Below are 24,108 nucleotides of genomic sequence, written 5' to 3' on the forward strand. Positions count from 1 at the left end.
TAGATGTTACACATGTAAGCCATGCTATGAGATGCATGATGCCCTTTGTGCTTCAAATGCTCCAAGAGATTTTAAGAATTTGGCAGGTACAAAATGAATATATTGGTAATATTTGATATATCTTTAAAACCCTGTTTATTATTGCAATATATTTTGTACAAAGCAGCTTTTCATAAGCTTTCCTTAGCAATACAGTAGACTCCACCTAATCGGATATCGGTTAATCGAATATATCGGCTATTGTAATATTATTTCAAAACACTGAACCATTCCCTATACATTTCAGTCAAAATACATCGGATAATCGAATATCGGTTATTAGAATATATCGGCTAATTGGATAGGAATATTCATGGAAAATGTGTGAAAACCATGTACAATCGAATATTTTGAAATAATTTCATATTGTTTTTGACAGGAAATGAAGCCGGAAGTTACGTCATTGTCAGATTTTCATTTTATTTTAGCCTTCATCAAAATGTTCAATAAAAAATGTACATTATAAATAGACTGCATGTCATTTATGCAGAAAGTAAAATTCCACCCTGTAATTGGTTTCTAAAAGTAAAATTCCACCCTGTAATTAATTTCTAAAAGTAAAATTCCAAGTAGTAATTGAATTCTAAAAGTAAAATTCCACGCAGTAATTGAATTCTAAAGTAAAATTCCACTCAGTAATTCAATTCTAAAAGTAAAATTCCACCCTGTAATTCAATTCTAAAAGTAAACGAAAAAGCTTGTGCAATAGTTCTAACCACACCCTATATGTCATTTCATCTTAAACAAAACATGCAATCTAACAAAAAAGCAAATAAAAATTCAAAACAAAAATGTGTAGCACAATTTTTTGATGATCTGATCTAACACTAAGCACCATTATCACAAAATCAATTTAAATAGATGTAAATAATACATAAAACAAACAACACAAAATTACCATTAACAGTTCTATTTAGTTTCATTGATGCTGATACACAGATTCATTGATTGTTAAAAGTTAAGGGGGAAAAGTCAAATGATACACAAAATATTGCCCTAACAATTTTACAGTAAACCAACTTAGTTAAGTACTTTTTTTTTTTTCGCATTTAGCCTTTCGGAATAGTTTTATGGGGATTTTTTTTCATGATCTGATTTTTCTTTGTTTGTATATTCATATAAGAGAAGATACAAGTTTGACATATCTGACATTTATAGTATAAATATTCGCTTTATTTTTCTACATGCTAAAACTTGTCTCCCTTTGTGTGGTATACAGTATATCTACCAACATTGAAGGCCGAGGTTAAATTTCTAATTTTTTTGGTTATTAACCATCTGCTAACTGAATAGAATGTCATTTACAATTTGATTAAAAAAAAACAATAAAAATCTTTTTGAAACCCTGTTTTCCCTAAACAAAAGCTGTTAACAATTTCATTTTAAAGATGTTTTTTTTTCACAAAAGCCATATTCAGATTTTTGTAAGCATTGGTAACAGTGTTTCAAAAGTGGCTGTGTCATAGGAGGTAGCTAACACACTGCATCAGAGAAGATAACTAGATTGTAAAAGTTACATAGCAAAATATATAATATCTATCTATTTGAAATCATACTTTTTGTAGGAAATATTCTGTGATAAAAAGATATATAGGAATGCATCAAGTGGTTCCAAACATACAATGTATCTGGTTCTTGTTTTTAAAAAAAAATTAATTGATTCAAATTACATTGAATTAAACTTTTCAGTTACATTTTCATTTTAAACCTTATTGAAAGTTTTTTGACAGCTAAGTCACAGAATGTCAATAACTTATCATATATTTCACTTATTTACTTATTCAAAGAACCTCATTTCCTTTTTCTGTTTAAAATTGGACACTCTTTTTAAATTTACCGTGAATTAATTTATTTTCGTGGGTACCAATTTCGTGGACTAAAAAAAACCTGCATTTAAGAGGATTATTCATATCAGGGTTTTGCCAAAGTCTGCATACAATCCTAAAAATATTCAAAGAATACAGGCAAATCTTTTAAAAAAAATTGTGGTTTACTGGTACCCACCAAGTCTAGGAAAACTGGTATCCAATGAATCCACATTATATGAAATTTTATGGATTGATTGTTTTTGTAACCATAGATACAAAGGCTTAACTGTAAGCCTTTGTGTCCATGGTTACAAAAACAATCAATTTCTAGCAAAAAATACTCAAAAAAGACTATATTTTATAACTGTGATTATTTTCATAATATCAGTATTTTTCTAGTTTTCACAGGAAAAATTATCTTTCTTTAAAATATCATTCAACAAAAATCTATTCAACATTACCCAAACAAATTGAGTATTCTAAGGAATGAATCAAAAGCAATTTGAGACCTACAACTACTTGCAATGCTTAACAAAGATTTTTAAGCAAAATATAGAGTAAAGGGACATAACCCTTGTAATTTTCTTTCAGCAGCAGTGCTAATTTTCATTTCAGCAAATAATTTTTAAGAAGCATATGTACATAATTAAATGGCATGAATGAGGTTAAAATGAACGGCATATTTTGAGCACATACATTTGCAATGCAACACAAATTTTCCCCTTTACCAACCATGGTTATAAATGTTACAATAGCCTGCTGTGTTCTAATTATTGACCTCTGTTGTTAAAAATTCTTCAATATGAGGTTAGGAAGAACTGCTGTATAAAATTTTAGTTTTTTTTTCACTGATGAGGTATAAGTTTACAGAAAGGCATTAGCACTAGATTTTACTCCCATTACAAATATTAAAGCAAATGTCTATTTAAATTAAACCAATTTAGAGAGTTGAAATCAATGCATGAAAAATGTAATTTTACTTAATAAAATTCAACAAAAGATAATTAGTTCTTTGCATAATTTGAAAACCAAGCAAGATAAAATAAAAAAAATGCCACCAGGAAAGTCACAATCTATTTATAAACTGTTCACAATATTTTGATAACAAAATTTCTACAAAATGTTCTGTTTTTACAATATAAAAAATACAAATACATTTTACAAAATGATATTTAAGTCTACACAACAAATAATATAAATTACATTGTATATCACATTTTTAGCTAAAAAAAATGAAACACATTACATGTTTATAGCAATCAAATAAAATACATTACATTCTTTTTGTAACAAATATAATATATTACATTGTAACATAAAGTATCATACAATTTCTTTGGTAAAAATAAATATAATACACTTCTATTGTAAAAGTGAAATATTTCATGTTTATATTGTAGAATAAATAAATAAAATGTGCACAATGAGCTAAAATAATGGCTCTCGGTCACATTCATAATGATTATTTTCTGCCCTAGAACAGATTTTGCAAAGCAATGCCTTTTAAGAGCAATTCAGTCCATACATTTTCCTCCAATTACCTAAACTATTGATTAAAGTGTCAAATAGTAATAGGGGGGCCTTAGGGGCCAGGTGGTCTAAGAAGTTACTACAGTTATCACTAGCCAGTCAACACTGAGGTTGTAAGTTCCAACCTCGCTAACTCTAACCTTAATTTACTAGGATTGTCAGTTTTCCTATCAAAATTCGTAGTTTTCTCCAATCAATAAAAACCACCATAAAATAGGCAAAATGTGGTGCTTAAAAGTGGCATTTAAAACACAAAAAATCAAATAAAATAGAGATAGAATTTTAACAATAGTTACCCGATTTTTTCAAGTATTCATTGAAAATTCTTTGACAGTCCATAAATGAGTGATTTAGTCTCTAAACAGTCCATGTGACATTCATAGGAGACAACTACAAAATGATTCAATAGAAATGTATGTCTAACTTGTGATCAGGCATTCATTATTTTGGTCAATGGCAATCTAGTACAGATTATATCGTTTAACAACAATACATTATTTTGAGTCCTTTTAATATTTTGTAAACATTTATTTCTATAACTTCACTACAGTAAAAAGCACCATTTAAGTATTATACAAAATAGAATATCAATTCATGTTTAACTGCATCAAATCAAACCTAAAAATTCTATAAATCAAAAGTATTTAGTTATACAAAAAAATGTCTGTCAAAGGAAGATTCTAAAACTTAAAAAAAAAAGAATGTGTCCATAGTACACGGATGCCCCACTTGCACTATTATTTTCTATGTCCAGTGGACCATGAAATTGGGGTCAAAAATCTAATTTGTCATTTAAATTAGAAAGATCATATCCTAGGAATCATGTCTACTAAGTTTCAAGTTGATTGCACTTCAACTTCATCAAAAACTACCTTGACCATCAACTTTAACCTAAAGCGGTACGGATGAAACGGAGGCTCAGTCCAGAAAACATAATGTCCCTAGACTATTGAAGGTGGGGCATAAAAAACCTCAGATTTTTGTATTTATATTAAACCTTTACATGTACATAATATCAGTAGGTACAATTAATAAGCTAATACATTTAAAAATGACAGTATTGCACAAGTAGCTACTGCAATATATATATAAGGACATAGGGTTGTTTTAGACCAGTGGTCCATCATTGTCCAAAGAAATAAAATAGTGGAATAAATTGTATTAATGAATAAAGCAAGTGTCACATCAAAAATATTGTATATGACAAAATTATATATCTTTGCTCAAGTTTAAATTAAAAAAACAGTTTGAAGTATGAGATACATCAATAAATACTAGTACAGTGCAGTGAAATATTTACAAAGATGCTATGAATTTTAAATGGATTGATTGCATTTGAACTCTTCCAGTTCAAGGGTCAAAAGACCACTTCACCTAAAATTGCATCTGACATTTATAACATGACAATGGTTTGCCGCGGCACATATATTACTTAAAAAATTTTTAACAAGAAATATTGATGAAAACAAAATCAGTTTTAGTAATTAGATGTCTTCAGATCATTTAAAAAAAGTCAATTGAACATAAAATAAAGCAGATCTGAATTCTGGTACATTGCACTTTTCATTCTGAACTATAATATTTGGTTGTTATCAGTATCTTTAGTTGGTACATTATAGTTCTGTGGTCATCTTTGTGGTCATTGCCTGTATTCTTCTGGCATTACAATTTTTACAGAGAATATGTTCATCCAGTGGATAGCATCCACGTCCTTCTGCATCAGATGAAAGCTGTAATCCACAGTCCTGCAAAAAATCATTTTAGTTACTGTGGATTCATAATTATTCGTCAGATACCAATTTTCGTGATTTCATGGGTACAGGCTGGTATGAAGACCTCGGCAAAACCACAAAATTAAATATCAACAAACATGCAAGATTTTTTTTTAATCACGAAAATTGGTACCCACGAAAAAAAATGAATTCACAGTACTGTAAATTAAATTTTGAATCTAATGTAAACATAAAAAAATAACCCAATACACACAAACGAACAAACTAACAAACCAAAATGCTTGTTATATACTGATTACTAGATTTATTTCACTTGACTGGGCGGGGTTTTAGAAGTTGGCTTATTTAAGACCAGTCCATCTAAAGACAGGAGTTTTCGGATAAACTCATCAATGCAGTGTCCAGTTATTCGTCCCGTATCATACACTCAGTTCTTTTGTACATGTGTTTGGTGACACTGATAGGTGATTTAAATTCAATAATATTTATAATGACAATCATCATTATCACACACATCTTCAAATAGACTGTCCTCATGCAAATTAAAACATAAGCTCTGCCCGATCAGTTGAAATAACATTGGTAATAATAAATTTGAATATAGAAATGGGGAATATGTTTAAGAGACAACAACTGGACCAAAGAGCAGAAAACATCCAGCCACCGATGGGTCTTCAATGCAGCTAGAAAATCCAGCAAGTAAGTTCAGAAATTATCATGAGGTTTTGATTTATGCAATAAATTTATCAAGGTGAGTATCACAATAAATATTAGGTCAAGTTAACAAAGAAAGAGGTAGATTTTTCACGATTATTTTAGGCTTGTTATGATAATTTCCCAAAAAGCTAGTCAAGAATGTCAAAAACAAATATAACAAACTACAAACAAAATTTTCTATAATTTGGCATTTTCTTTTGTCTTTTTCATGAATTATCAACAAACCACAAAGAGAGGGATTGTGCAGAATGAGGAACCAACAAAAACGTGTTCATAGTACACAGATGCCCCACCCACAATTCATTTTCTATGTTCAATGGACCATGAAAAAGAGAAAAAATCTGGAAATTAGCATTAAAATTAGAAAGATCATATCCTATGGAACATGTGTACTAAGTTTCAAGTTGATTGGCCTTCAACTTCCTCAAAAACTACCTAGACCAAAAATTTTAACCTGAAGTGGGACCTATCGATGAATGGACGAACCGACAAATGAACGGACTGACACACAGACCAACAAGCATAATGCCCATAAATAGAGCATAAAAATGCAAGAGTATCTGAATAAGGACAAAAAAGAATGATATCACAGAACATTCAAACTTTATCCTTTTCTTACCTCACATCTATAGCACTCAACATGAAAACTTTTATCCATAGCAACGACCCTAACAGTTTCTTCCTGACCTTTCTTTGGCATAATTGGCTGATGACAAACACAGCATCTTGGTGCAAATTTTCTGAAAAACAATCATGAAATTACATCAACTAAAATAAACAGCTGTTCCATGAGTGCATGATATGCCCGTATTTATGAAAATCTAAGGCGAAGTTATCTTGTTTGTTTTGAGATTGTAACACAGTGATGACTGATGAACCCATAGTTTGACTTTTATTTATTATGTCTGTTTTGTTCATGTATTGTTGTAAATATAACAGAATTTGATACGACTGTCGTACAAGTGCGGTTTAGCACTATAAAACCAGGTTCAATCCACCCTTTTCTACATTAGAAAATGCTTGTACCAAGTCAGGAATATGACAGTTGTTGTCCATTTGTTTGATGTGTTTTGTCATTTTATTTTGCCATTTGATTAGGGACTTTACGATTGAATTTTCCTAGAAGTTCAGTATTTTTATGATTTTACTTTTTAATAGATATAAATCAGTCACCAAAGTTTCATGATAACTGCTCTAAAGTATTGTGAGAAAACTTGAAAATCCCCCCTTTTCTTTGAAAAAAATCACATAACCCTGAAACGTATAAAAAGTGAAAGGAAGTTATCATCAATAGACAAATCACCCAAGTTTCATGAAAACTTCTGAAAGTATTATTGAATTATTTTTCCGAAAACTGGAAAAATCACCTTTTCTTAATGAATAATGGAAATTTTATTGTAACATAATATCATGTTATATGTTTTTTTGGAATCTGATATTTTGATTCTTTGATTAACTGCCAAAAATTAGGAAAACATTTAAGTAGTTCATTAATGGGGAAGTAAATATTAAATGAAAAATTTTGTGTTTTACCTAAATATTTTTATAGAGAAAATTTTCAATTCTAAAATGAGAGTTTGTGGAAGGGTTTGTTGATTATTTACAAGAAATGTAAAAGTCAAAATTTGTCATCCAGTTTAAATTCACTTCTTCTCTGACCATGTGAAATGTGCCAAAATATCACTCATTTGAAATGTACAAATTCGTTTGAAGTGAGCACACTTTTTTATAACCCAAAAACAAAAAATGAAAATTAAAGCACACACAAATATCAATTACATTATTCAGAAACAATAATCATACTTGTGAAAGTCTTCAATGCAATGTATCTGACTAGTAGCATCAACAGTGAAAGGAATGCCATCAAGACTTTTACCACAGACAACACAAACAAAACAATCAGGATGGTATGGTTTCCCTGTGGCACGTAGAAGCTGAAATGATAAAGAGAATGTCGTCAAGACTTTTACCACAGACAACACAAACAAAACAGTCAGGATGGTACGGTTTCCCTGTGGCACGTAGAAGCTGAAATGATAAAGAGAATGCCATCAAGACTTTTACCACAGACCACACAAACAAAACAGTCAGGATGGTACGGTTTCCCTGTGGCACGTAGAAGCTGAAATGATAAAGAGAATGCCATCAAGACTTTTACCACAGACCACACAAACAAAACAGTCAGGATGGTACGGTTTCCCTGTGGCACGTAGAAGCTGAAATGATAAAGAGAATGCCATCAAGACTTTTACCACAGACCACACAAACAAAACAGTCAGGATGGTACGGTTTCCCTGTGGCACGTAGAAGCTGAAATGATAAAGAGAATGCCATCAAGACTTTTACCACAGACAACACAAACAAAACAGTCAGGATGGTACGGTTTCCCTGTGGCACGTAGAAGCTGAAATGATAAAGAGAATGCCATCAAGACTTTTACCACAGACAACACAAACAAAACAGTCAGGATGGTACGGTTTCCCTGTGGCACGTAGAAGCTGAAATGATAATAGCAATGTTCAATTTAATGCATGTTGCGAAATTATTGCATGCATTTATCATTGCGTTTTTTAAGACTTATCGAATGTGAAAAGTTACATAATTTATACCAGAATGCAAGTTCTTATTATTGCTATACTTAAGAAGTGGCATTTTATACATTAATAATTAACGACTGTGCCATATTTGAATGATACACCTGTCGATTTTTCAAAGAATACAGCTCAATTACTTCTCAATCAGAAACTCATGAAAAACTAAAGGGAGGTTATCTTAATAAACATACACCAGTCACCAAATTTTCATGATAACTGCTCAAAGCATTGATTGAAAACTGGAAAATACATCCTTTTTTATGAATAAAATCACATAATTCCAAAATGTAAAATGTAAAATTTATCAATTTCGAAAGGGAGCATACATCAATATATATAAACAATTCACCAAAATTTCATGAGCACTGCTAAAAGCATTTTTGAGTTATTGTCTGAAAATTGGTAAATCACCCTTTTTTTTAATGAATAAAACCTAATAACTCAGAAACGTAAAATCAAAAAATTTATAAAAATCCTACAATTCATAAGGGACGACATCAAAAGTTCAATGAAGGATAAAAAACTTAATTCAAATAGTTTTTTCACTGACCGCCCACACCCCCTCTTAACTTAAATTGGGAAAAATTGATTGACCAATAGGGATATATGTAAAATCAATTTTAGATTAACAAAACTTGCAGCAATGTTGATCCCCCCCACTCCCAAACTATTTGATTTAAGTTTTTTTTATCCTACATCGATCTTTTGATGTTGTCCCTAAAAGTTTCTTGCAAATTTATGAAAGTGTTTTTGAGTTATTTTTATGAAAAAACCTAAGAATTAGAAAATTAAGATGTATAAAAGTCAGCTCATATTAATAGATATTAACAACTCACTAAAGTTTCATGCCAATTGGTTGAAGTGTTTTTGAGTTATTGTCTGACATATTGATGACGGACTGACAGACAGACAATGGTATACCATAATTCGTCCAGTAAATGGCATATAACCTCACATTATTTTCTGTTTTCATTTGCTTAACACTGGTCATTTTTAGGCTGTTTATAGCTACCTGTTCAGTGTGAGCCAAGGCTCAGTGTTGAAGGTTGCACTTTGATCTATAATTTTTTACTTTCACACATTGTGTCTTACATGTAGATGGAGAGTTGTCTCATTGGCACTCATACCACACAGGCTTGTACCATAGCAGCACAAAGTTGCAACTCAATAAAACTAAACTGATCCTGGTACCTACCCTATCTGTGACTGGTTTAGAACACACTGAACATCTCTCTAGAGTATTCTGAAAACAGAAAAGGTCAAAAGGATGATTATATGGTTATGATTGCTGTTAAATACAACTATAGTCCTCTGGATTATCTATAAGCAATGGTCAGAATACTGCTGTATCAATATTTGACATTTTTACCTATATTGTCTGTTTTTCTTTGCTCGCACATCATTGTTGATAAAAAAGAATTCTATGTGACTGTCATTCAAGTAAGAGGTTTAGCTTGCTATAAAACCAGGTTTAATCTACCATTTTTTACATAAGGGAATACCTGTACCAAATCAGAAATATGACTTATAAATGTTCTAGCTTTTGGTTTTGCCATTTGATAAAGGACTTTTTTGTTTTGAATTTTTCTTTAAGTTCAATATTTTTAATTTACTTTTTTCAAATTTTAGCTGTGCACTGTGTGTTTCGATTGTGCATCTTAAACCTGCTAAAGTCTGATCAAGTCTTCTTGTAAGTTGTGACCTTCTAAGGGAAGACTTTAGCAAACATTAGTCTGTGAGTAATTGTCAATTCATTTATTTTTATTGGTATCAATTTTGGTGGACTGAGGAAAACACTATTTTCAGGGATATTTGAAGTGATGGTTTTGTCATTGTTTAAGGTGGTTTCACACACCTTGCTCAAATAAATTTGGCTAGTTTAATTTTCATAAAATTTTTACAAAATATTTACCTCGACCTTTTGACAAAAAATTTAAAATTAAAAAAAAATTGAACCTCACACTACACAGCTACTTTTGCATAGGTACTATTTCTGTACTAAAAATATGTAGTACTGGAAATTTACTTTTAATATTTAGTACTATTTCTTTACTTTAAAATTATTGTAATATTTAGGTACAATGTACTTGCATTTTACTGTGTATATCAGAAAAATTTCATTGGATATAGCAGTTTGACAAACTTTTATTTTGATCATTGTGAAGCTTAATATTTCCTTAACAATAGAACATGATTAAAACTTTCTTCTGATTTTTACAGAGTTATCTCCCTGAAGTGATATGTACCACTTAAATACAAGCCAATTACGCCATTAAAAAGTTTGTAGAAAATATAAAGTTATTATTCAGCTTTACCCCTAAAATCAAACAAAAATTGGTTACCTACTAATATATATAAATGGGATATGAGTCCATGGTACACATATGATGCCTCTGCTTGCATATAAAGTTATAAAGGGACATAACTCAAGAAAGGTAAAAGTGACATTACCTAAATTTGTACTTGATATGAGTTTTGTTGTAATAAGCATTGTGTATAACTTTCATAACATTTAGTTGAGATACAAAGTTAGAGAACGAAAATCACTTTTGGGACATTCGTACTTATGTACAGACGGACAAGGGTTACACTTAATTCCCCCCTCAGACAGTGGCATAAAAAAGATAAGCTGTAGTTCAGTCTAGTGATATCAATGTCAAATAAAACATACTTTTGGATTGCAGCTACCCTAATTTAACCCTTTTAACCATAAAATTCTTCATATCGTCTTAGTGTTTGGCACAAGTGTTCAGTTCATATAAAATACTTTAGAAATTAACTTACAACATAACAAGCTTCACAGTAAGGTTTTGTATCCATTGAGTAAAACTGTTTCCCTGTTAGCATGGTTCCTACAAATAAAAATTGTAAATCAAAGAATTCAATCATTCATAAAGACTTAAAAGAAAACAATAAGAGTAAAGAAAACTAATTCGTTCATAACATTGCATGCAATAGCATTATTCTAGTAAAACTGTGAAATTATAAACCTCTAGAAATCAAAGGAAAGACAATTAGGATTCTCACTAGGCCACCCTTAAGAAAATCTTTTTTTGATGGTGCCTACCAATGTATTGTGTTGGATAACTTCGTATGGATTTTATTTTAACCAACAACATATAAAGTAACATGTTTAATTTTAGACAAGTAAATAACATGAGAGAAGGAAAAAATCTCTAAAAAATTTGAATTTGTATCATTTTTTTCTGGGTAGGCTGCTTTTTATGGTGGCAAGTCCACGAGTCCTGGACACATGAAAAACTGTCAGGACTCAATATTTGTAAGACAAGTGTAATTCAAACCTTACCACATTCCATACAATTAAAACATCTTTGCTCATTGTTAAAGGCTGTACAGTGACCTATAGTAGTTAATTTTTGTGTCATTTTGGTCTTTTGTGGAGAGTTGTCTCATTAGCGATCGTACCACATCTTCTTTTTTATACTTACCACATTCCATACAAGTCTAACAACCTTTACCACATTCCATACAAGTAAAACAACCCTTACCACATTCCATACAAGTAAAACAACCCTTACCACATTCCATACAAGTGTATCAACCCTTACCACATTCCATACAAGTAAAACAGGAAACATGATAAACTTGATCCTGTGCTGTACAGCCATTCGTTTCACCAATTACTTTCCTATTGCATCGACAACAAATTCCTGAAATAGAAACAGATACTTGAACAGGGATTTTTGAAGGTCAAACTGTAGACTTTTATTTAATAACCTTTGATCATGTAAAGATATTGCTTTTTTTTAAAGGACGTAGTTTATTGAGCTAGGTTGTCAATACCATACATGGCATGTATTTTGATGTAACAATGTAAGGGAAGTAACTTTACTTTAAATTGTTTAACTACATGCTAGGCTTTCAAATAGTTGGTATTGAACATTCCTGATGAAGGTAAATAAAAAAAGCACTTCTAGCAAATAAAAAGAAAGCATGTTTTTAATTAATTTTTTTACATATATATATCTAAGCTGCAAGTTTAGAAACTAATGTGCATTTATTTTGTAATTTAACAAATTAAAAAAAAATGTCAGATTGATTGGTTAATAGGATTTCAGAAATTTTTTGCATACATAAGCTTTTAATATTTGAAATGTGAGTTATTGTTTAGTGAACCAATTCCACTGCAAATATGCAGCAATAAAAACATTCTTTCCTTTAGAAATATCATGCTTTGTTGAGCTAAAGATGTCTTTTGTTTTTTAAGTTGAATGGTTGCTGTCTAATTAACATTTGCATCCATAAAGCCCCAATCACACTGTCACGTTTTACTACGTTTCAACTACGTTTTGAATAAAAATGTCCCGTTACTTTGAAAGTTAGGTTTTACTAGGTTTGTGATACATTCTTATTACGTTTTGCTACGTATAAGTACATGTAGACCCACGTTTCCACCAAGCATTAATTTGTTTTGATACCTAGTAAGCATGTTTTGCTAAGCTTTGACACATATTAACTAGGTTTCTACTTTCGTTTCAATTTTCACTACATTTGTTGTTGAATTTTCAAAACATAAGAGACAGGTCCCATTTTGAACAAAGGATCACTACCTTTCAATACTTTTCATTACGTATATTCCTGTTTCGCTACACTTTCAAAACGTAGTCGAATGTATAGCTCTTGAAACGTGACAGTGTGATTTGGGCTTAATAGGGTTAGGTTGATATCTTCCTCTACACTTTTTTTTATTTAAATTTGTAGGCAAATACAAAATATGCAAATTCCCTTTTTTTCATTCAAATTGTTTTGTTTTTTTATGTTTACAGGGAAAACATTATTGCAAAAACACATACACCCATTAAACTAGTTATTCCTTATAAATCATAATGCGCATTACAAGCAGTATGAAAAAAAAAAGAAAATATAAGTTTTCTGGTGTACAAACCCATAAATTCTGGATCTGCTGACGATGACATATTTTCCATTAAGAGGCTTGTCAGGGCATCAACCTCTGCTTCTTTGTTCTTACTGGTCCCCTGCATACTGACAGCTGGTACCTGTGGCCCAGGAACAGGTCTGGTACCTTCATCCTGAACAATAATAATATTAAACATATTAGCTATGAAAAGTTAGCAGGAATATAGGTGCTAGAATTATAGTATTTTTAAAACAACATATAAGACACCAAAGGGGCTTAAATATTCAATAAATGTACATGTACATCATTCAAGAAAAAGAGGATAAAACGCTTCCAGTGGTCAATCTATCTATATATCATGTATATCATGTATTTACTCAGTCCCAAAGAGTGTAAATAATTATATACCTTAATCTGTAAATACAATGTATATATCAAGACAAATTGTGTAGGGCTAAATTTATCAAAATAGTTGCTAGGTTTAGCTACATGTAGTTATAAAACCAGGTTTAAGTAATGTACATGTACCTTTTAATTAAACCCATAATTTTCTTTGCAAAATGCCCAAGTCAGCAATATGACAATTGCTTTCCATTCTTTCCATTGATTGATGCTGAGCGTTTGATTTTGTCAGTTTTTTAGAACGTCTTACTTTTGTATATACCTTGGAGTTTGGTGTGAATACGTTTTTGCTAAATAGAATATTTCAGTGATACATAATGCAAGCTTGCTTGTACTTACAAATCTTGGTGAGAATCCACCTGATCCACCACTAAGGTGACGTGTTCTTTCACCACCACTGTTCTGCTGAGTGTAAATAATGGGTGATCTTTCTCCACTATTTTGTCTGCCGTAGAACTGATTAGGAGAACCTCCATGTACAGGTGGAGAAGGCTCGCTCTGGAACTGATACTGATCTGGGGAACCAGTCATGTAAGATGGAGAATTGCTGGAAGGTCTATTGTACATATCTGACGATGACCCTCGTATATTTGGTTTAGCATAAATTGGTTGTTCCTGTGGAACAGGAGAAGAATCGCTATAAGCAGATTGAATTGATTCTATGTTAGCATAATTGCTTTTCGGTTGATAGACTGTTGAGGAATTTTCTGAATAATTTCTCTGCCTTTCGTCCACTTGGTAGGGACTGATTACAGGAGATTCTGTTCTGTAAACAACTTCTGTTCTTGGTTTAGACTGGTACCCTCCAGAAGACGGAGAATACTGGTTCCCTCCATACGATCCACTTTGTGAGTTGTATGTGGACTGCTGATTGTAGTCGGTTGCAACGTGGATTGGTGACGTGACATCTCGCCCTCTATATCCTGTGGATGCTTCGGGAGGGGGAGGGAACTCGTCATGTACTTCCTGGTATCCATAACCCCGCCCAGTATCAGGGGGTGGAGGTGGGAAGTTTTGTTCTTCTACATATGCTGTCTGAGGTGGAGGAGGAGGAAAATCTTCAGTTCTCTGGAACTGTCTGTAGGAACTGCCTCCTGGAAAATGTCAAGAGGATGTTTCACCAATATACTTGTACGCGTACGACCACAAAACAATTTCTGTTAATCAAGATGAATGTGAAAGTATGAATTATTTATCTTACCTCAATTACTCCAGTATATGAATTACAAAATTAAGATTGACAAATAACGATTAAGCTTTTTAGTGAAGAACAGAACTGACTTTGTATTTTATCATATTTGTGGGTGTCAATCTTCATTAATTGAAGAAAACTTAAAATTTTCAGGAAAGGAGTAGGTTTCAATAAGGCCAAAAAATGTCCTCTTTTTTCAGCCGAAATTTAAATTTGGGATTTATTGGCCATTATCAATATGAATCATAGCTAATACAATGACTAGATAGGAAATAAGTCTTTTTGTTGAAAATTTATGTTCCTGCATTTTATTCATGACGTTACAAGTAGTACTCATTTTAATTTCCCACGAAAAAAACAATGAAAATCATGAAAATGGTTATTTTTCCATTGAATATTTGGACAGGAAACATAGAGCCCATACGTCAACAAAAAAGACCTTTAACAATAATGTTTGTAATGACATTTTACATGTCTAACTTGAATATTTAGGATGTCCACGGCTGGGTTCTATGTTTCCTGGTCTTAAATTTGGCTAAAATCCATTCCAATTTTGTCAAAGGAGTAGGTTCAGTAAGACCCCTTTTTGGCCCCAAAATATAGCAGTTTTACAAAATTGTGAAAATGTAATAATTTAGCTATTTATTGGAAAGTAGAATGCTTCTGCTACACAAATATGGGCTGTTTATGACTTTACAATGTACATATATCGGTACTAACATCATTAAGTCATGCTAAATTACTGAAATCTTCACAATTTTAACATTTTAGTTAAATTTTAGAAGGTTTCTGTCTTAAATGAAAGTGGCCGCATTTGTGTTAATTCATAAAATTGAAATGTAAGTTGTATTTGATGATAATATATAACATATATAAAGTTTGAGGATGAACATGGCTGCGGCGACTTTCATTCTTGACAAAAACCATCTGAAAAGTGACGATTTTTTGCATATTTGATAGATTTTTCATATTTAAGCTTGAATTGGGGCGTTTTTAATGACTTAATCAGTTAAAATCTTTCACATAAACAAATTGAATCAATTGAAATAGACACTCAAGTGTTTAAAAAGTGTAGAAAAATATTTCGTTAGATGAACATGAAATTTGAGGCCAAAATCAGCCCTTACTGGACCTACTCCTTTCACCATAATTGCTTATTTTGACCTAACTGGGATTTCACATTGTAAAATCAACGCTTTAGAATAAAACTATGACAGAAATAGTTTTATATAACTTTCTCACATGTCTTTAAATCAACTTAACACATTTTTTATCTTGTAACATTGAACTTTATAATCAGGCCAAATATGGCCCTTACCGAACGTAACTCCTTTGATTGAGCAATTTTGTCTAAATTTGTACACAATCCTGTATAAAAGGAGATATTTGTTGTTTTACACATTGTTTAAGGTTTTACTTATACAATTATCTACAGTTGTTAGCACCCTAATCCTTTGGTCTTGTCAGAATTGGGGATAATCATACCACATTTCCTTATTTTTATATTACCTGGTCTAAATGGCTTGGGTGATGAGTTTTGTACTTTTGGTTTGGGTGCCACAGCTGGGGGTGCCTTCTTTTGAGGGTCTGAGATAATCAGCTGACGAAACTGGCCGTCTAAAGACATTCTGGCTGAGAAGATGTAAAAAATGTATCAAACCTGAAAAATGTTAAAGTAATAATAATAAACTGTCCATCTAAAGACATTCTGGCTGAGAAGAAGTATCAAACCTAAAAATGTTACAGTAATAATAATAAACTGTTAACTGTTACATGCACATTACTAAATAAAGATTGCTGTGACCCCACTCGGATTTTTCACTGGCAGGATAATTGAACCATAATTTAGATATATCAACAAGATACATATTTATTCACTGGATATGTCTGATACACCAGATAACTGAACCGATGGTCAAATGAATCTCCTGTTAACTCTAACCAACGGTTACCATGGTTATCTATATAAATAGGGTGCAAAAATTAATCCACAATTCTGCCTCTAACATGTCTAATGAAGGTCTGTTATGGACTGAAAAAGGTCAGGCTATGAAACATCACCCGTTGCTGTTAATCATGTTAATTATGTGTATTGATATATCTACTACATTTTTATGCAAACAACAACAGTTTAAAAGAAAATTCAGACCAACTAACTATTATAATTAGCTATAATATTAAACATGTTAAAGGCATCACGAGTTACATGTGTGCTTTATTTGCAATGAAATGAATGTAATGTGCAGTCAAGTGAAATTGTCTTCAGTAGATTAGCCTCTTAATTTATACATACATGTATCATGTGTATGTTCATGATGTAGCTCACTCACAGTGACATAATATCATGCTGCATGACATGTCTTTGTAAATCAAACAAGTGTAACAACATCATGTATTATCTGTTATATTAAACAGTTAAAACACTTTCAAAGGTACATGTAATAAAATTTAAAAGGTCCAATTCTGTCACTAAATATTGGTACATGATCATACTTCAAAGAATGTCATTCTTTTGCACATGTACACTAATGACTCACCACTGTCTCAGTGTCTATAGTATACATCAGGGTTTCCGATGGCGGTCGCCATTTTCGCAATTTGCGAAAAAAAATTATAAAAATTCGTCAAATTTGCGAAAGAATTTGGCGAAAGAAATAAATATAACAATTTATTTTCCTCCATCTTTTTTATTTACTTTTTTTTCGAGTTTCATGGACTTTACCCGATCAGACAATACTCGAAATTCACCTTGACCTCATTAAGATTTGGACAGAAAATCAATAATCAGCTGATTGCATTTTATAGCTATCGACAACAAAGGACTAATCAATAAAGGTGTTGATTGAATTGTTTGACAAAATGATATGGTTAAATGGCTTCCGCTAAATGTCACATATAGAATTTATTTCCCACTTTATGACGCCAGAGTTCGCGAAAAGTGTCAGTCCTCAGGATTTCACCACCAAAATGTTGCATAGGACTGACACAATTTTAGTATTTTTCAATACAGTTAATAGTGAGGACCAGCAGATTTTCTTCAAGGACCACCAGGGGAAAAAATATTTCGCGAACTCTGCAACGCACATGTTTGAAGAAAACTTTTGACGTCTCCTCTCCTTTTAAAGATAGTTTAGAAAAGAAAGCTGTTGTTGTGAAGAAAATTGTTCAAAAGAAAGAAAAATATCCGATTTAAAACTTTAATTATCCTTTGACTTTAATATAGGTAATTGATTAGGGAGACTACTTTAAAGTCATTTGAGTGACACACATGTTTCAAGCATAGTTTTACGTCTCAACTTTTTCATTTAGCCTAGATGGTCAGGAAAAGAAAACTATCCAAAAGGTTGTGAACAACCCCTCGAATGAGAATAACCCTTCAATGTAATGACTGCACATGCAATGAGGGATCAATTTCATGTGATACAAGCTTTTGTTTTGTTGTAAAAACCACTTCTTAGTACAAAAGGGCACATCTGTATATTTTTTTGAAGAAACTTTCCCTACGAACTTTACTGGTATTATATGATCAAAACATGTCCATTAATTTTGTTATATTCCAGGACTTATATCTTCTTTATTGTTAAAGGTATAGTGGCCCCCTCATTTAGAACAGTTGTTTAACTCATTCGCCCCCAAGACATTTTTGGAAAATCAGGCATTTTCTAAAATTTGCAAACATATGCAAATTATATGCAAATCAGCAAACTCCTGATGCTGTAACTGATGCTCATCTATTAAACTACTTATTGGGATTTGGGGGCGGATGGCATGGGTGGGGGGTGGGGTGGGAGGTGCAATATTTTCTCGTGGGTTTGAACCCACCCCCAGTGAAAAATGGTGATTTTCCGTCAATTTTCCCATTTCAAAACGACCTTGAGAGGTGAACACTGACACGACTGTGTTTTTTTGTCATTCAAGTATTACCCTATAGTTACAGTAGTCCATTCATGCTAGCTGGGAGTATATTGGACTTCAGTGTCTTGCTTGGGAATTATTATTGTCAAGTCAGGTCTGCCTAAATGTCCGTTTTTATGGATTTTTGACAAAACGGTGACCTAGATTTTACAGACTAGATTCCTATTGGCCATAGTATACCTCGTCGTGTTCCTATACCACCTATGCATGCATATATGATAATAGTTTTTGCCAACAGTCACTTCCAGTTACGTAGTGGCCATCAAAAGATGCCCACCCCCACCGGATTTTGGCTACTTTTCATGTTTTTCCGATTTTGAACTCTTAAACGGCTTTCAAAGTGCCATATTTTCATGAACAGACATCTGAGAAGAGTTGATGGACCATGAACTACTTGGTTGAAGTCCCTGCTATCATGACAGTTCAGCTGGGGCAGTTCAAAACCAGGTGCTCCGCAGGGCGCAGCTTTATACGACCGCAGAGGTCGAACCCTGAACAGTTGGGGCAAGTATGGACAAAACATTCAAGCGTGATACAGCTCTGAATTTGGATTGTGATCAAATTTTTGACATTACATGGGTTTTTTTTACACAAAACAAATGTCAAGATTTTACAAATCAATAAAAGATTTCTTCTTCAAACTTTTTAAATCTAAAATTAAATAGTTGACACAGCATAGGTTTCTGACACAGAATGAATGTGGTCTAATGAACTTTTTTTTTTTTTGCCTTTGAGCAATATTTAATTCACTATGCTGTTGAATATTAATCCTCTCAAAAAAATGTTTGAAGAAATTTTCTTTTTATTTATGAAATCTGAAATGAGAAAAATTTAACCCCCCCCCCCTTTTTTTCACATCCCCGTTTCCCTTTTTCCAAAACTGATATCAATTCAAATTTCTAATGGAGTTTGCAACAATAACTACTCTTTTAAATACATCATAAAATATTAAAATGTAAAATAAAGTGCTTGTTATCACTGAGTGGTAAAGATTGGTTGGTAGTAAAAGTGAATATACATTGTTTATTGTATAAAACAATAAAAAAAACTTCATCTGCAACATTTTATATTGGCAAATTTCCAATGAAGTTATTTACATAAAGTTATTGGCAAATAAAAATAGAAAATGACATCATAGTCATGTCTGGCAAATGTCCAACATACATTATCTAAAAACATTTTAGATAAGATAAGGAAAAAAAGCTTCATCAGCAACATTTTATATTGGCAAATTTCCAATGTAGTTATTTACATAAAGTTATTGGCAAATAAAAATAGAAAATGACATCATAGTCATGTCTGGCAAATTTCCAACACATATTATCAACTACTATTCTATACAAAGAAAGATAACTCCAATTGAAAATTAATTGCTATTGCACAATATTGTGCAATTAGATATTTCTTGCTATTGTGCAATACTGTGCAATTGAAAATTTCTTGCTATTGCACAATACTTGATATGGAATCCTGATATGGACCAACTTGAAAACTGGGCCCATAATCAAAAATCAAAGTACATATTTAGATAAAGCATATCAAATAAGCCCAAGAATTTAATTTTTGTTAAAATCAAACTTAGTTTAATTTTGGACCCTTTGGACCTTAATGTAGACCAATTTGAAAACTGGACCAAAAATTAAGAATCTATATACACAGTTAGATTTGGCATATCAAAGAACCCATTTATTCAATTTTTGATGAAATCAAACAAAGTTTAATTTTGGACCCCCATTTGGACCAACTTAAAAACTAGGCCAATAATTAAAAATCTAAGTACATTTTTAAATTCAGCATACCAAAGAACCCCAAGGATTCAATTTTTGTTAAAATCAAACTAAGTTTAATTTTGGACCCTGTGGACCTTAATGTAGACCAATTTGAAAACGGGACCAAAAATTAAGAATCTACATACATAGTTAGATTCGGCATATCAAAGAACCCCAATTATTCAATTTTGATGAAATCAAACAAAGTTTAATTTTGGACCCTTTGGGCCCCTTATTCTGTTGGGACCAAAACTCCCAAAATCATTACCAACCTTCCTTTTATGGTCATAAACCTTGTGTTTAAATTTCATAGATTTCTATTTACTTATACTAACGTTATGGTGCGAAAACCAAGAAAAATGCTTATTTGGGTCCCTTTTTGGCCCCTAATTCCTAAACTGTTGGGACCTAAACTCCCAAAATCAATACCAACCTTCCTTTTGTAGTCATTAACATTGTGTTTAAATTTCATTGATTTCTATTTACTTAAACTAAAGTTATTGTGCGAAAACCAAGAATAATGCTTATTTGGGCCCTTTTTTGGCCCCTAATTCCTAAACTGTTGAAACCAAAACTCCCAAAATCAATCCCAACCGTTCTTTTGTGGTCATAAACCTTGTGTCAAAATTTCATAGATTTCTATTAACTAAAACTATAGTTATAGTGCGAAAACCAAGAAAATGCTTATTTGGGCCCTTTTTGGCCCCTAATTCCTAAAATGTTGGGACCAAAACTCCCAAAATCAATACCAACCTTCCTTTTGTGGTCATAAACCTTGTGTTGAAATTTCATAGATTTCCATTCACTTTTACTAAAGTTAGAGTGCGAAAACTAAAAGTATTCGGACGCAGGACGACGACGACGACGACGACGACGACGACGACGCCGACGCCAACGTGATAGCAATATACGACGAAAAATTTTTCAAATTTTGCGGTCGTATAAAAAGTATGGAGGGTCATACGGGCCATCAAAGAATGGTTGTCGCCATCACGCCTACAGGCAGGATTGGGGGTTAAAGGGTTAAGATACATTGAATATTTTTCCCTTTTAAGTAAAAAAAAAATCTGTTGTTTCTAAGCAAATGTTAAGTGTTTATTCATTAACATGTAGACTCTAAAATAAGTTTGAAGGAATAATCATAGACACAATGGGGCAAAATCATCTTATTTAAGGGAGGGGGAGGGGTAGAAAAAAGGTAAATTTTAAACCATAAATATATTTATGTTACTTTCCGAAAAAAAAAATAAAGTGCGAAAAATATATTGTTTTGGCGAAAGAGGTGGCGAAAAAAATAATTGACCCAGGGGAAACCCTGGTATACATAAATGTACATGTACATATAATATAATCAAATCATCCCTATAGCTATAAGACATATTTAAAAATTCCTACAACTTTCGTCCCATCTGAGACTACTGTTACCTGTTACCTAGTCTTTATCTTCCTCCTCTAGCAGGAGCTTTGCTTCTATAGAGTACTTCTTATTTGCACCCTAACCCTTACACACGGGGCACTCATAAAATCCAGAGGTCCCGAAATTTGAAAAAAAGAATTCCCGAAATCCCAAGCTTAAAAACACCCGATCCCGGAGTCCCAATAAAGGTCCTATCCCCCCTCAAATCAGTATACTATGTGTTATAATAGTAGTCTCAGGTTCCATGCTAGAGTATATTCTTAATTAAAGAATCTCCCTACCTGTATCACTTACTCCGAAATCTGCTCATTTAAGACTTTGATGAAAAAGTGCCTGTGCTTTGACGGTATAAAATATCAATATTTTTTAAAATTTGGCTAGACACTCACTGACAGGTAAACACACCTCCCCCTTTTAAACCGTAACAAACTTTATCATTTACCCATTCTTAAACTTACCAACAGCTGAAAAAATTAAGTGAATAAAATATCTAGCGGTTTCCTTCTGGTCAAATCGTCACCAATCTCAGAAATTCGTTTTAAGGAGTGAATCACTTCAAATCCTGTTGTTTTCCTAAAAAGGAAGTCGACAAGTGCTTGTGACGTCACTTCCTTTTGGTGTTTTGAGATTGCAAAGCAATCGCAAGTTTACCAGTTTCTGAAGTTTCTAGCGATCCCGCTTCAATTATTGAAGATTAGTTGCCGGGCGTGAGCCGTCGACTATAAAATTTGTAATTTACACAGTAGCAAGAAAAATAAAAAATCAAAAAATCAAAATGACGATTGTACATTTGAAAAATTTTGATAAAACTATATGTATTTATCATATACTTAGACTAAATAACATATGATTTTTACTGTATGATAATAGCATAAAATTAACGTAAATTTCATATTTTTCGAATTGGTGCTTAGCGGGCTGATATGAAAAGTTTATCACATGCTTCGAATGTTATCACATGCCTTTCCGTAACGTTATCGCATGGCATTCCGGTGATACTCGGCAAATTCCGGAAAATACACCTCAATGCTACGTTTTCAGTGAAAAACATCACAAAGTAGTGTACAAAACAATTATTTGGATAGTGGAAAGTATATTGTGTAAAAAAACCCCAAAATAAATGCATTTTTAAAAGTTTCAAACATAATTTAGAAAGTAATTTTTATAAAATTTGACTTTTCCAAACAGTGTTCATTATGTAGATTGTTAAATTTTATTTTTTTTGTCGATTCGTCCATATTAAAATGTTTTTCTTCTCTTTTGATGCATATGATAGAAATATTTCATATCCAATGTACTAAATTTGAGGTCCGACGTTCGTGAATGTTAACTCTTTAACTTCTATTTGGGAACCACATGAACGGATCTGTATTCACTATATGAATCGGTTATTTTTCTCCATTGTTGAAGCATATGATAAAAAGATCATAACATGTCATTTTTCATATCGCATGTATTATCAGCCCTCGGTCAATATCAGCCCTCGAGCCATGCGGCTCTTGGGCTGATATTGAACCTAGGGCTGATAATACATGCGATATGAAAAATGCCATGTAATAATCTGATAATATACATTGATACTCTTGAATCCCTCTACTGTACTACATGATACTATTTGTTGTGGCAGGTCATGCGCGTAGCTACGTTTCGTCAAAACGTCCGGGCGTACACTTGAATTTTGCAAATAAAACAAATAATCGAGATAGAATAAGAAAAATTGGTCAAAAGCTCGTCAGCCATGTGCTTCTTTTTTCAATGGATAGTAATTTTGAATAAAAAGGGACTAAATTTACTCAAATAGATCATTTAATATACTAGTATTTGTTCGAATCTTTTGTAAAAGTCTGAATCTACTATGAATTCTACGTACTTTTCTTATATTTAAAGCAATTCACTGTCTGCTCAGATACGATATGCTGTTTGTATTTTTGTCGAGCCTGTGATTTATGTCCCATAAGAGAGACAAAGCGGCGTCAATGGATGAAGTCTTTTGTAATGAATGACTCTCCGTGAAATTTTACGAAAGTTGGACAGAAACTGTCAAAAATGATCAAAAGAGTATTCAGAGCAATATAATAATGCAAGGACAAAATGTATTTCTTTCTGCAATTAA

The 24,108-nt window shown here is 32.2% G+C and overlaps 1 protein-coding gene across 3 annotated transcripts; it reads right to left on the reverse strand.

The window, feature by feature from the left end:
- Positions 1-493: 493 nt before the first annotated feature.
- Positions 494-22,595, reverse strand: LOC139501507 (lipoma-preferred partner homolog). Of its 3 annotated transcripts, XM_071290610.1 has the most exons (10): positions 22,454-22,595; positions 16,404-16,554; positions 14,042-14,796; positions 13,328-13,472; positions 11,991-12,092; positions 11,206-11,273; positions 9,617-9,664; positions 7,631-7,761; positions 6,447-6,567; positions 494-5,122 (listed from the first exon to the last, which is right to left on the reverse strand). In XM_071290610.1, exons 2-10 carry the CDS (start codon positions 16,519-16,521, stop codon positions 4,991-4,993), a joined length of 1,620 nt encoding a protein of 539 aa, XP_071146711.1. In that variant the 5' UTR covers positions 16,522-16,554; positions 22,454-22,595; the 3' UTR covers positions 494-4,990. The 3 variants fall into 3 exon arrangements, with proteins under 3 accessions (XP_071146711.1, XP_071146713.1, XP_071146712.1); XM_071290612.1 differs by lacking the exons at positions 494-5,122; positions 6,447-6,567; positions 7,631-7,761 and adding an exon at positions 7,820-8,137; XM_071290611.1 differs by lacking the exons at positions 494-5,122; positions 6,447-6,567; positions 7,631-7,761 and adding an exon at positions 8,180-8,325.
- Between the last annotated feature and the right edge of the window lie 1,513 nt (positions 22,596-24,108).

The sequence above is a fragment of the Mytilus edulis genome, chromosome 13, assembly GCF_963676685.1.
Source record: "Mytilus edulis chromosome 13, xbMytEdul2.2, whole genome shotgun sequence".
Classification (NCBI taxonomy): Eukaryota; Metazoa; Mollusca; class Bivalvia; order Mytilida; family Mytilidae; genus Mytilus; species Mytilus edulis.

Bases quoted from the DNA above. Each gene is read 5' to 3' on its own strand.
- LOC139501507 (XM_071290610.1), bottom strand. From the start codon at position 16,521: ATGTCTTTAGACGGCCAGTTTCGTCAGCTGATTATCTCAGACCCTCAA. The intron at 12,093-13,327 runs GTTTGTACACCA...TTTCTATTTCAG, and splicing joins AGCAGATCCAGAATTTATGG to GAATTTGTTGTCGATGCAAT. The intron at 9,665-11,205 runs GTAAGTTAATTT...TTCTGTTTTCAG, and splicing joins ACTGTGAAGCTTGTTATGTT to AATACTCTAGAGAGATGTTC.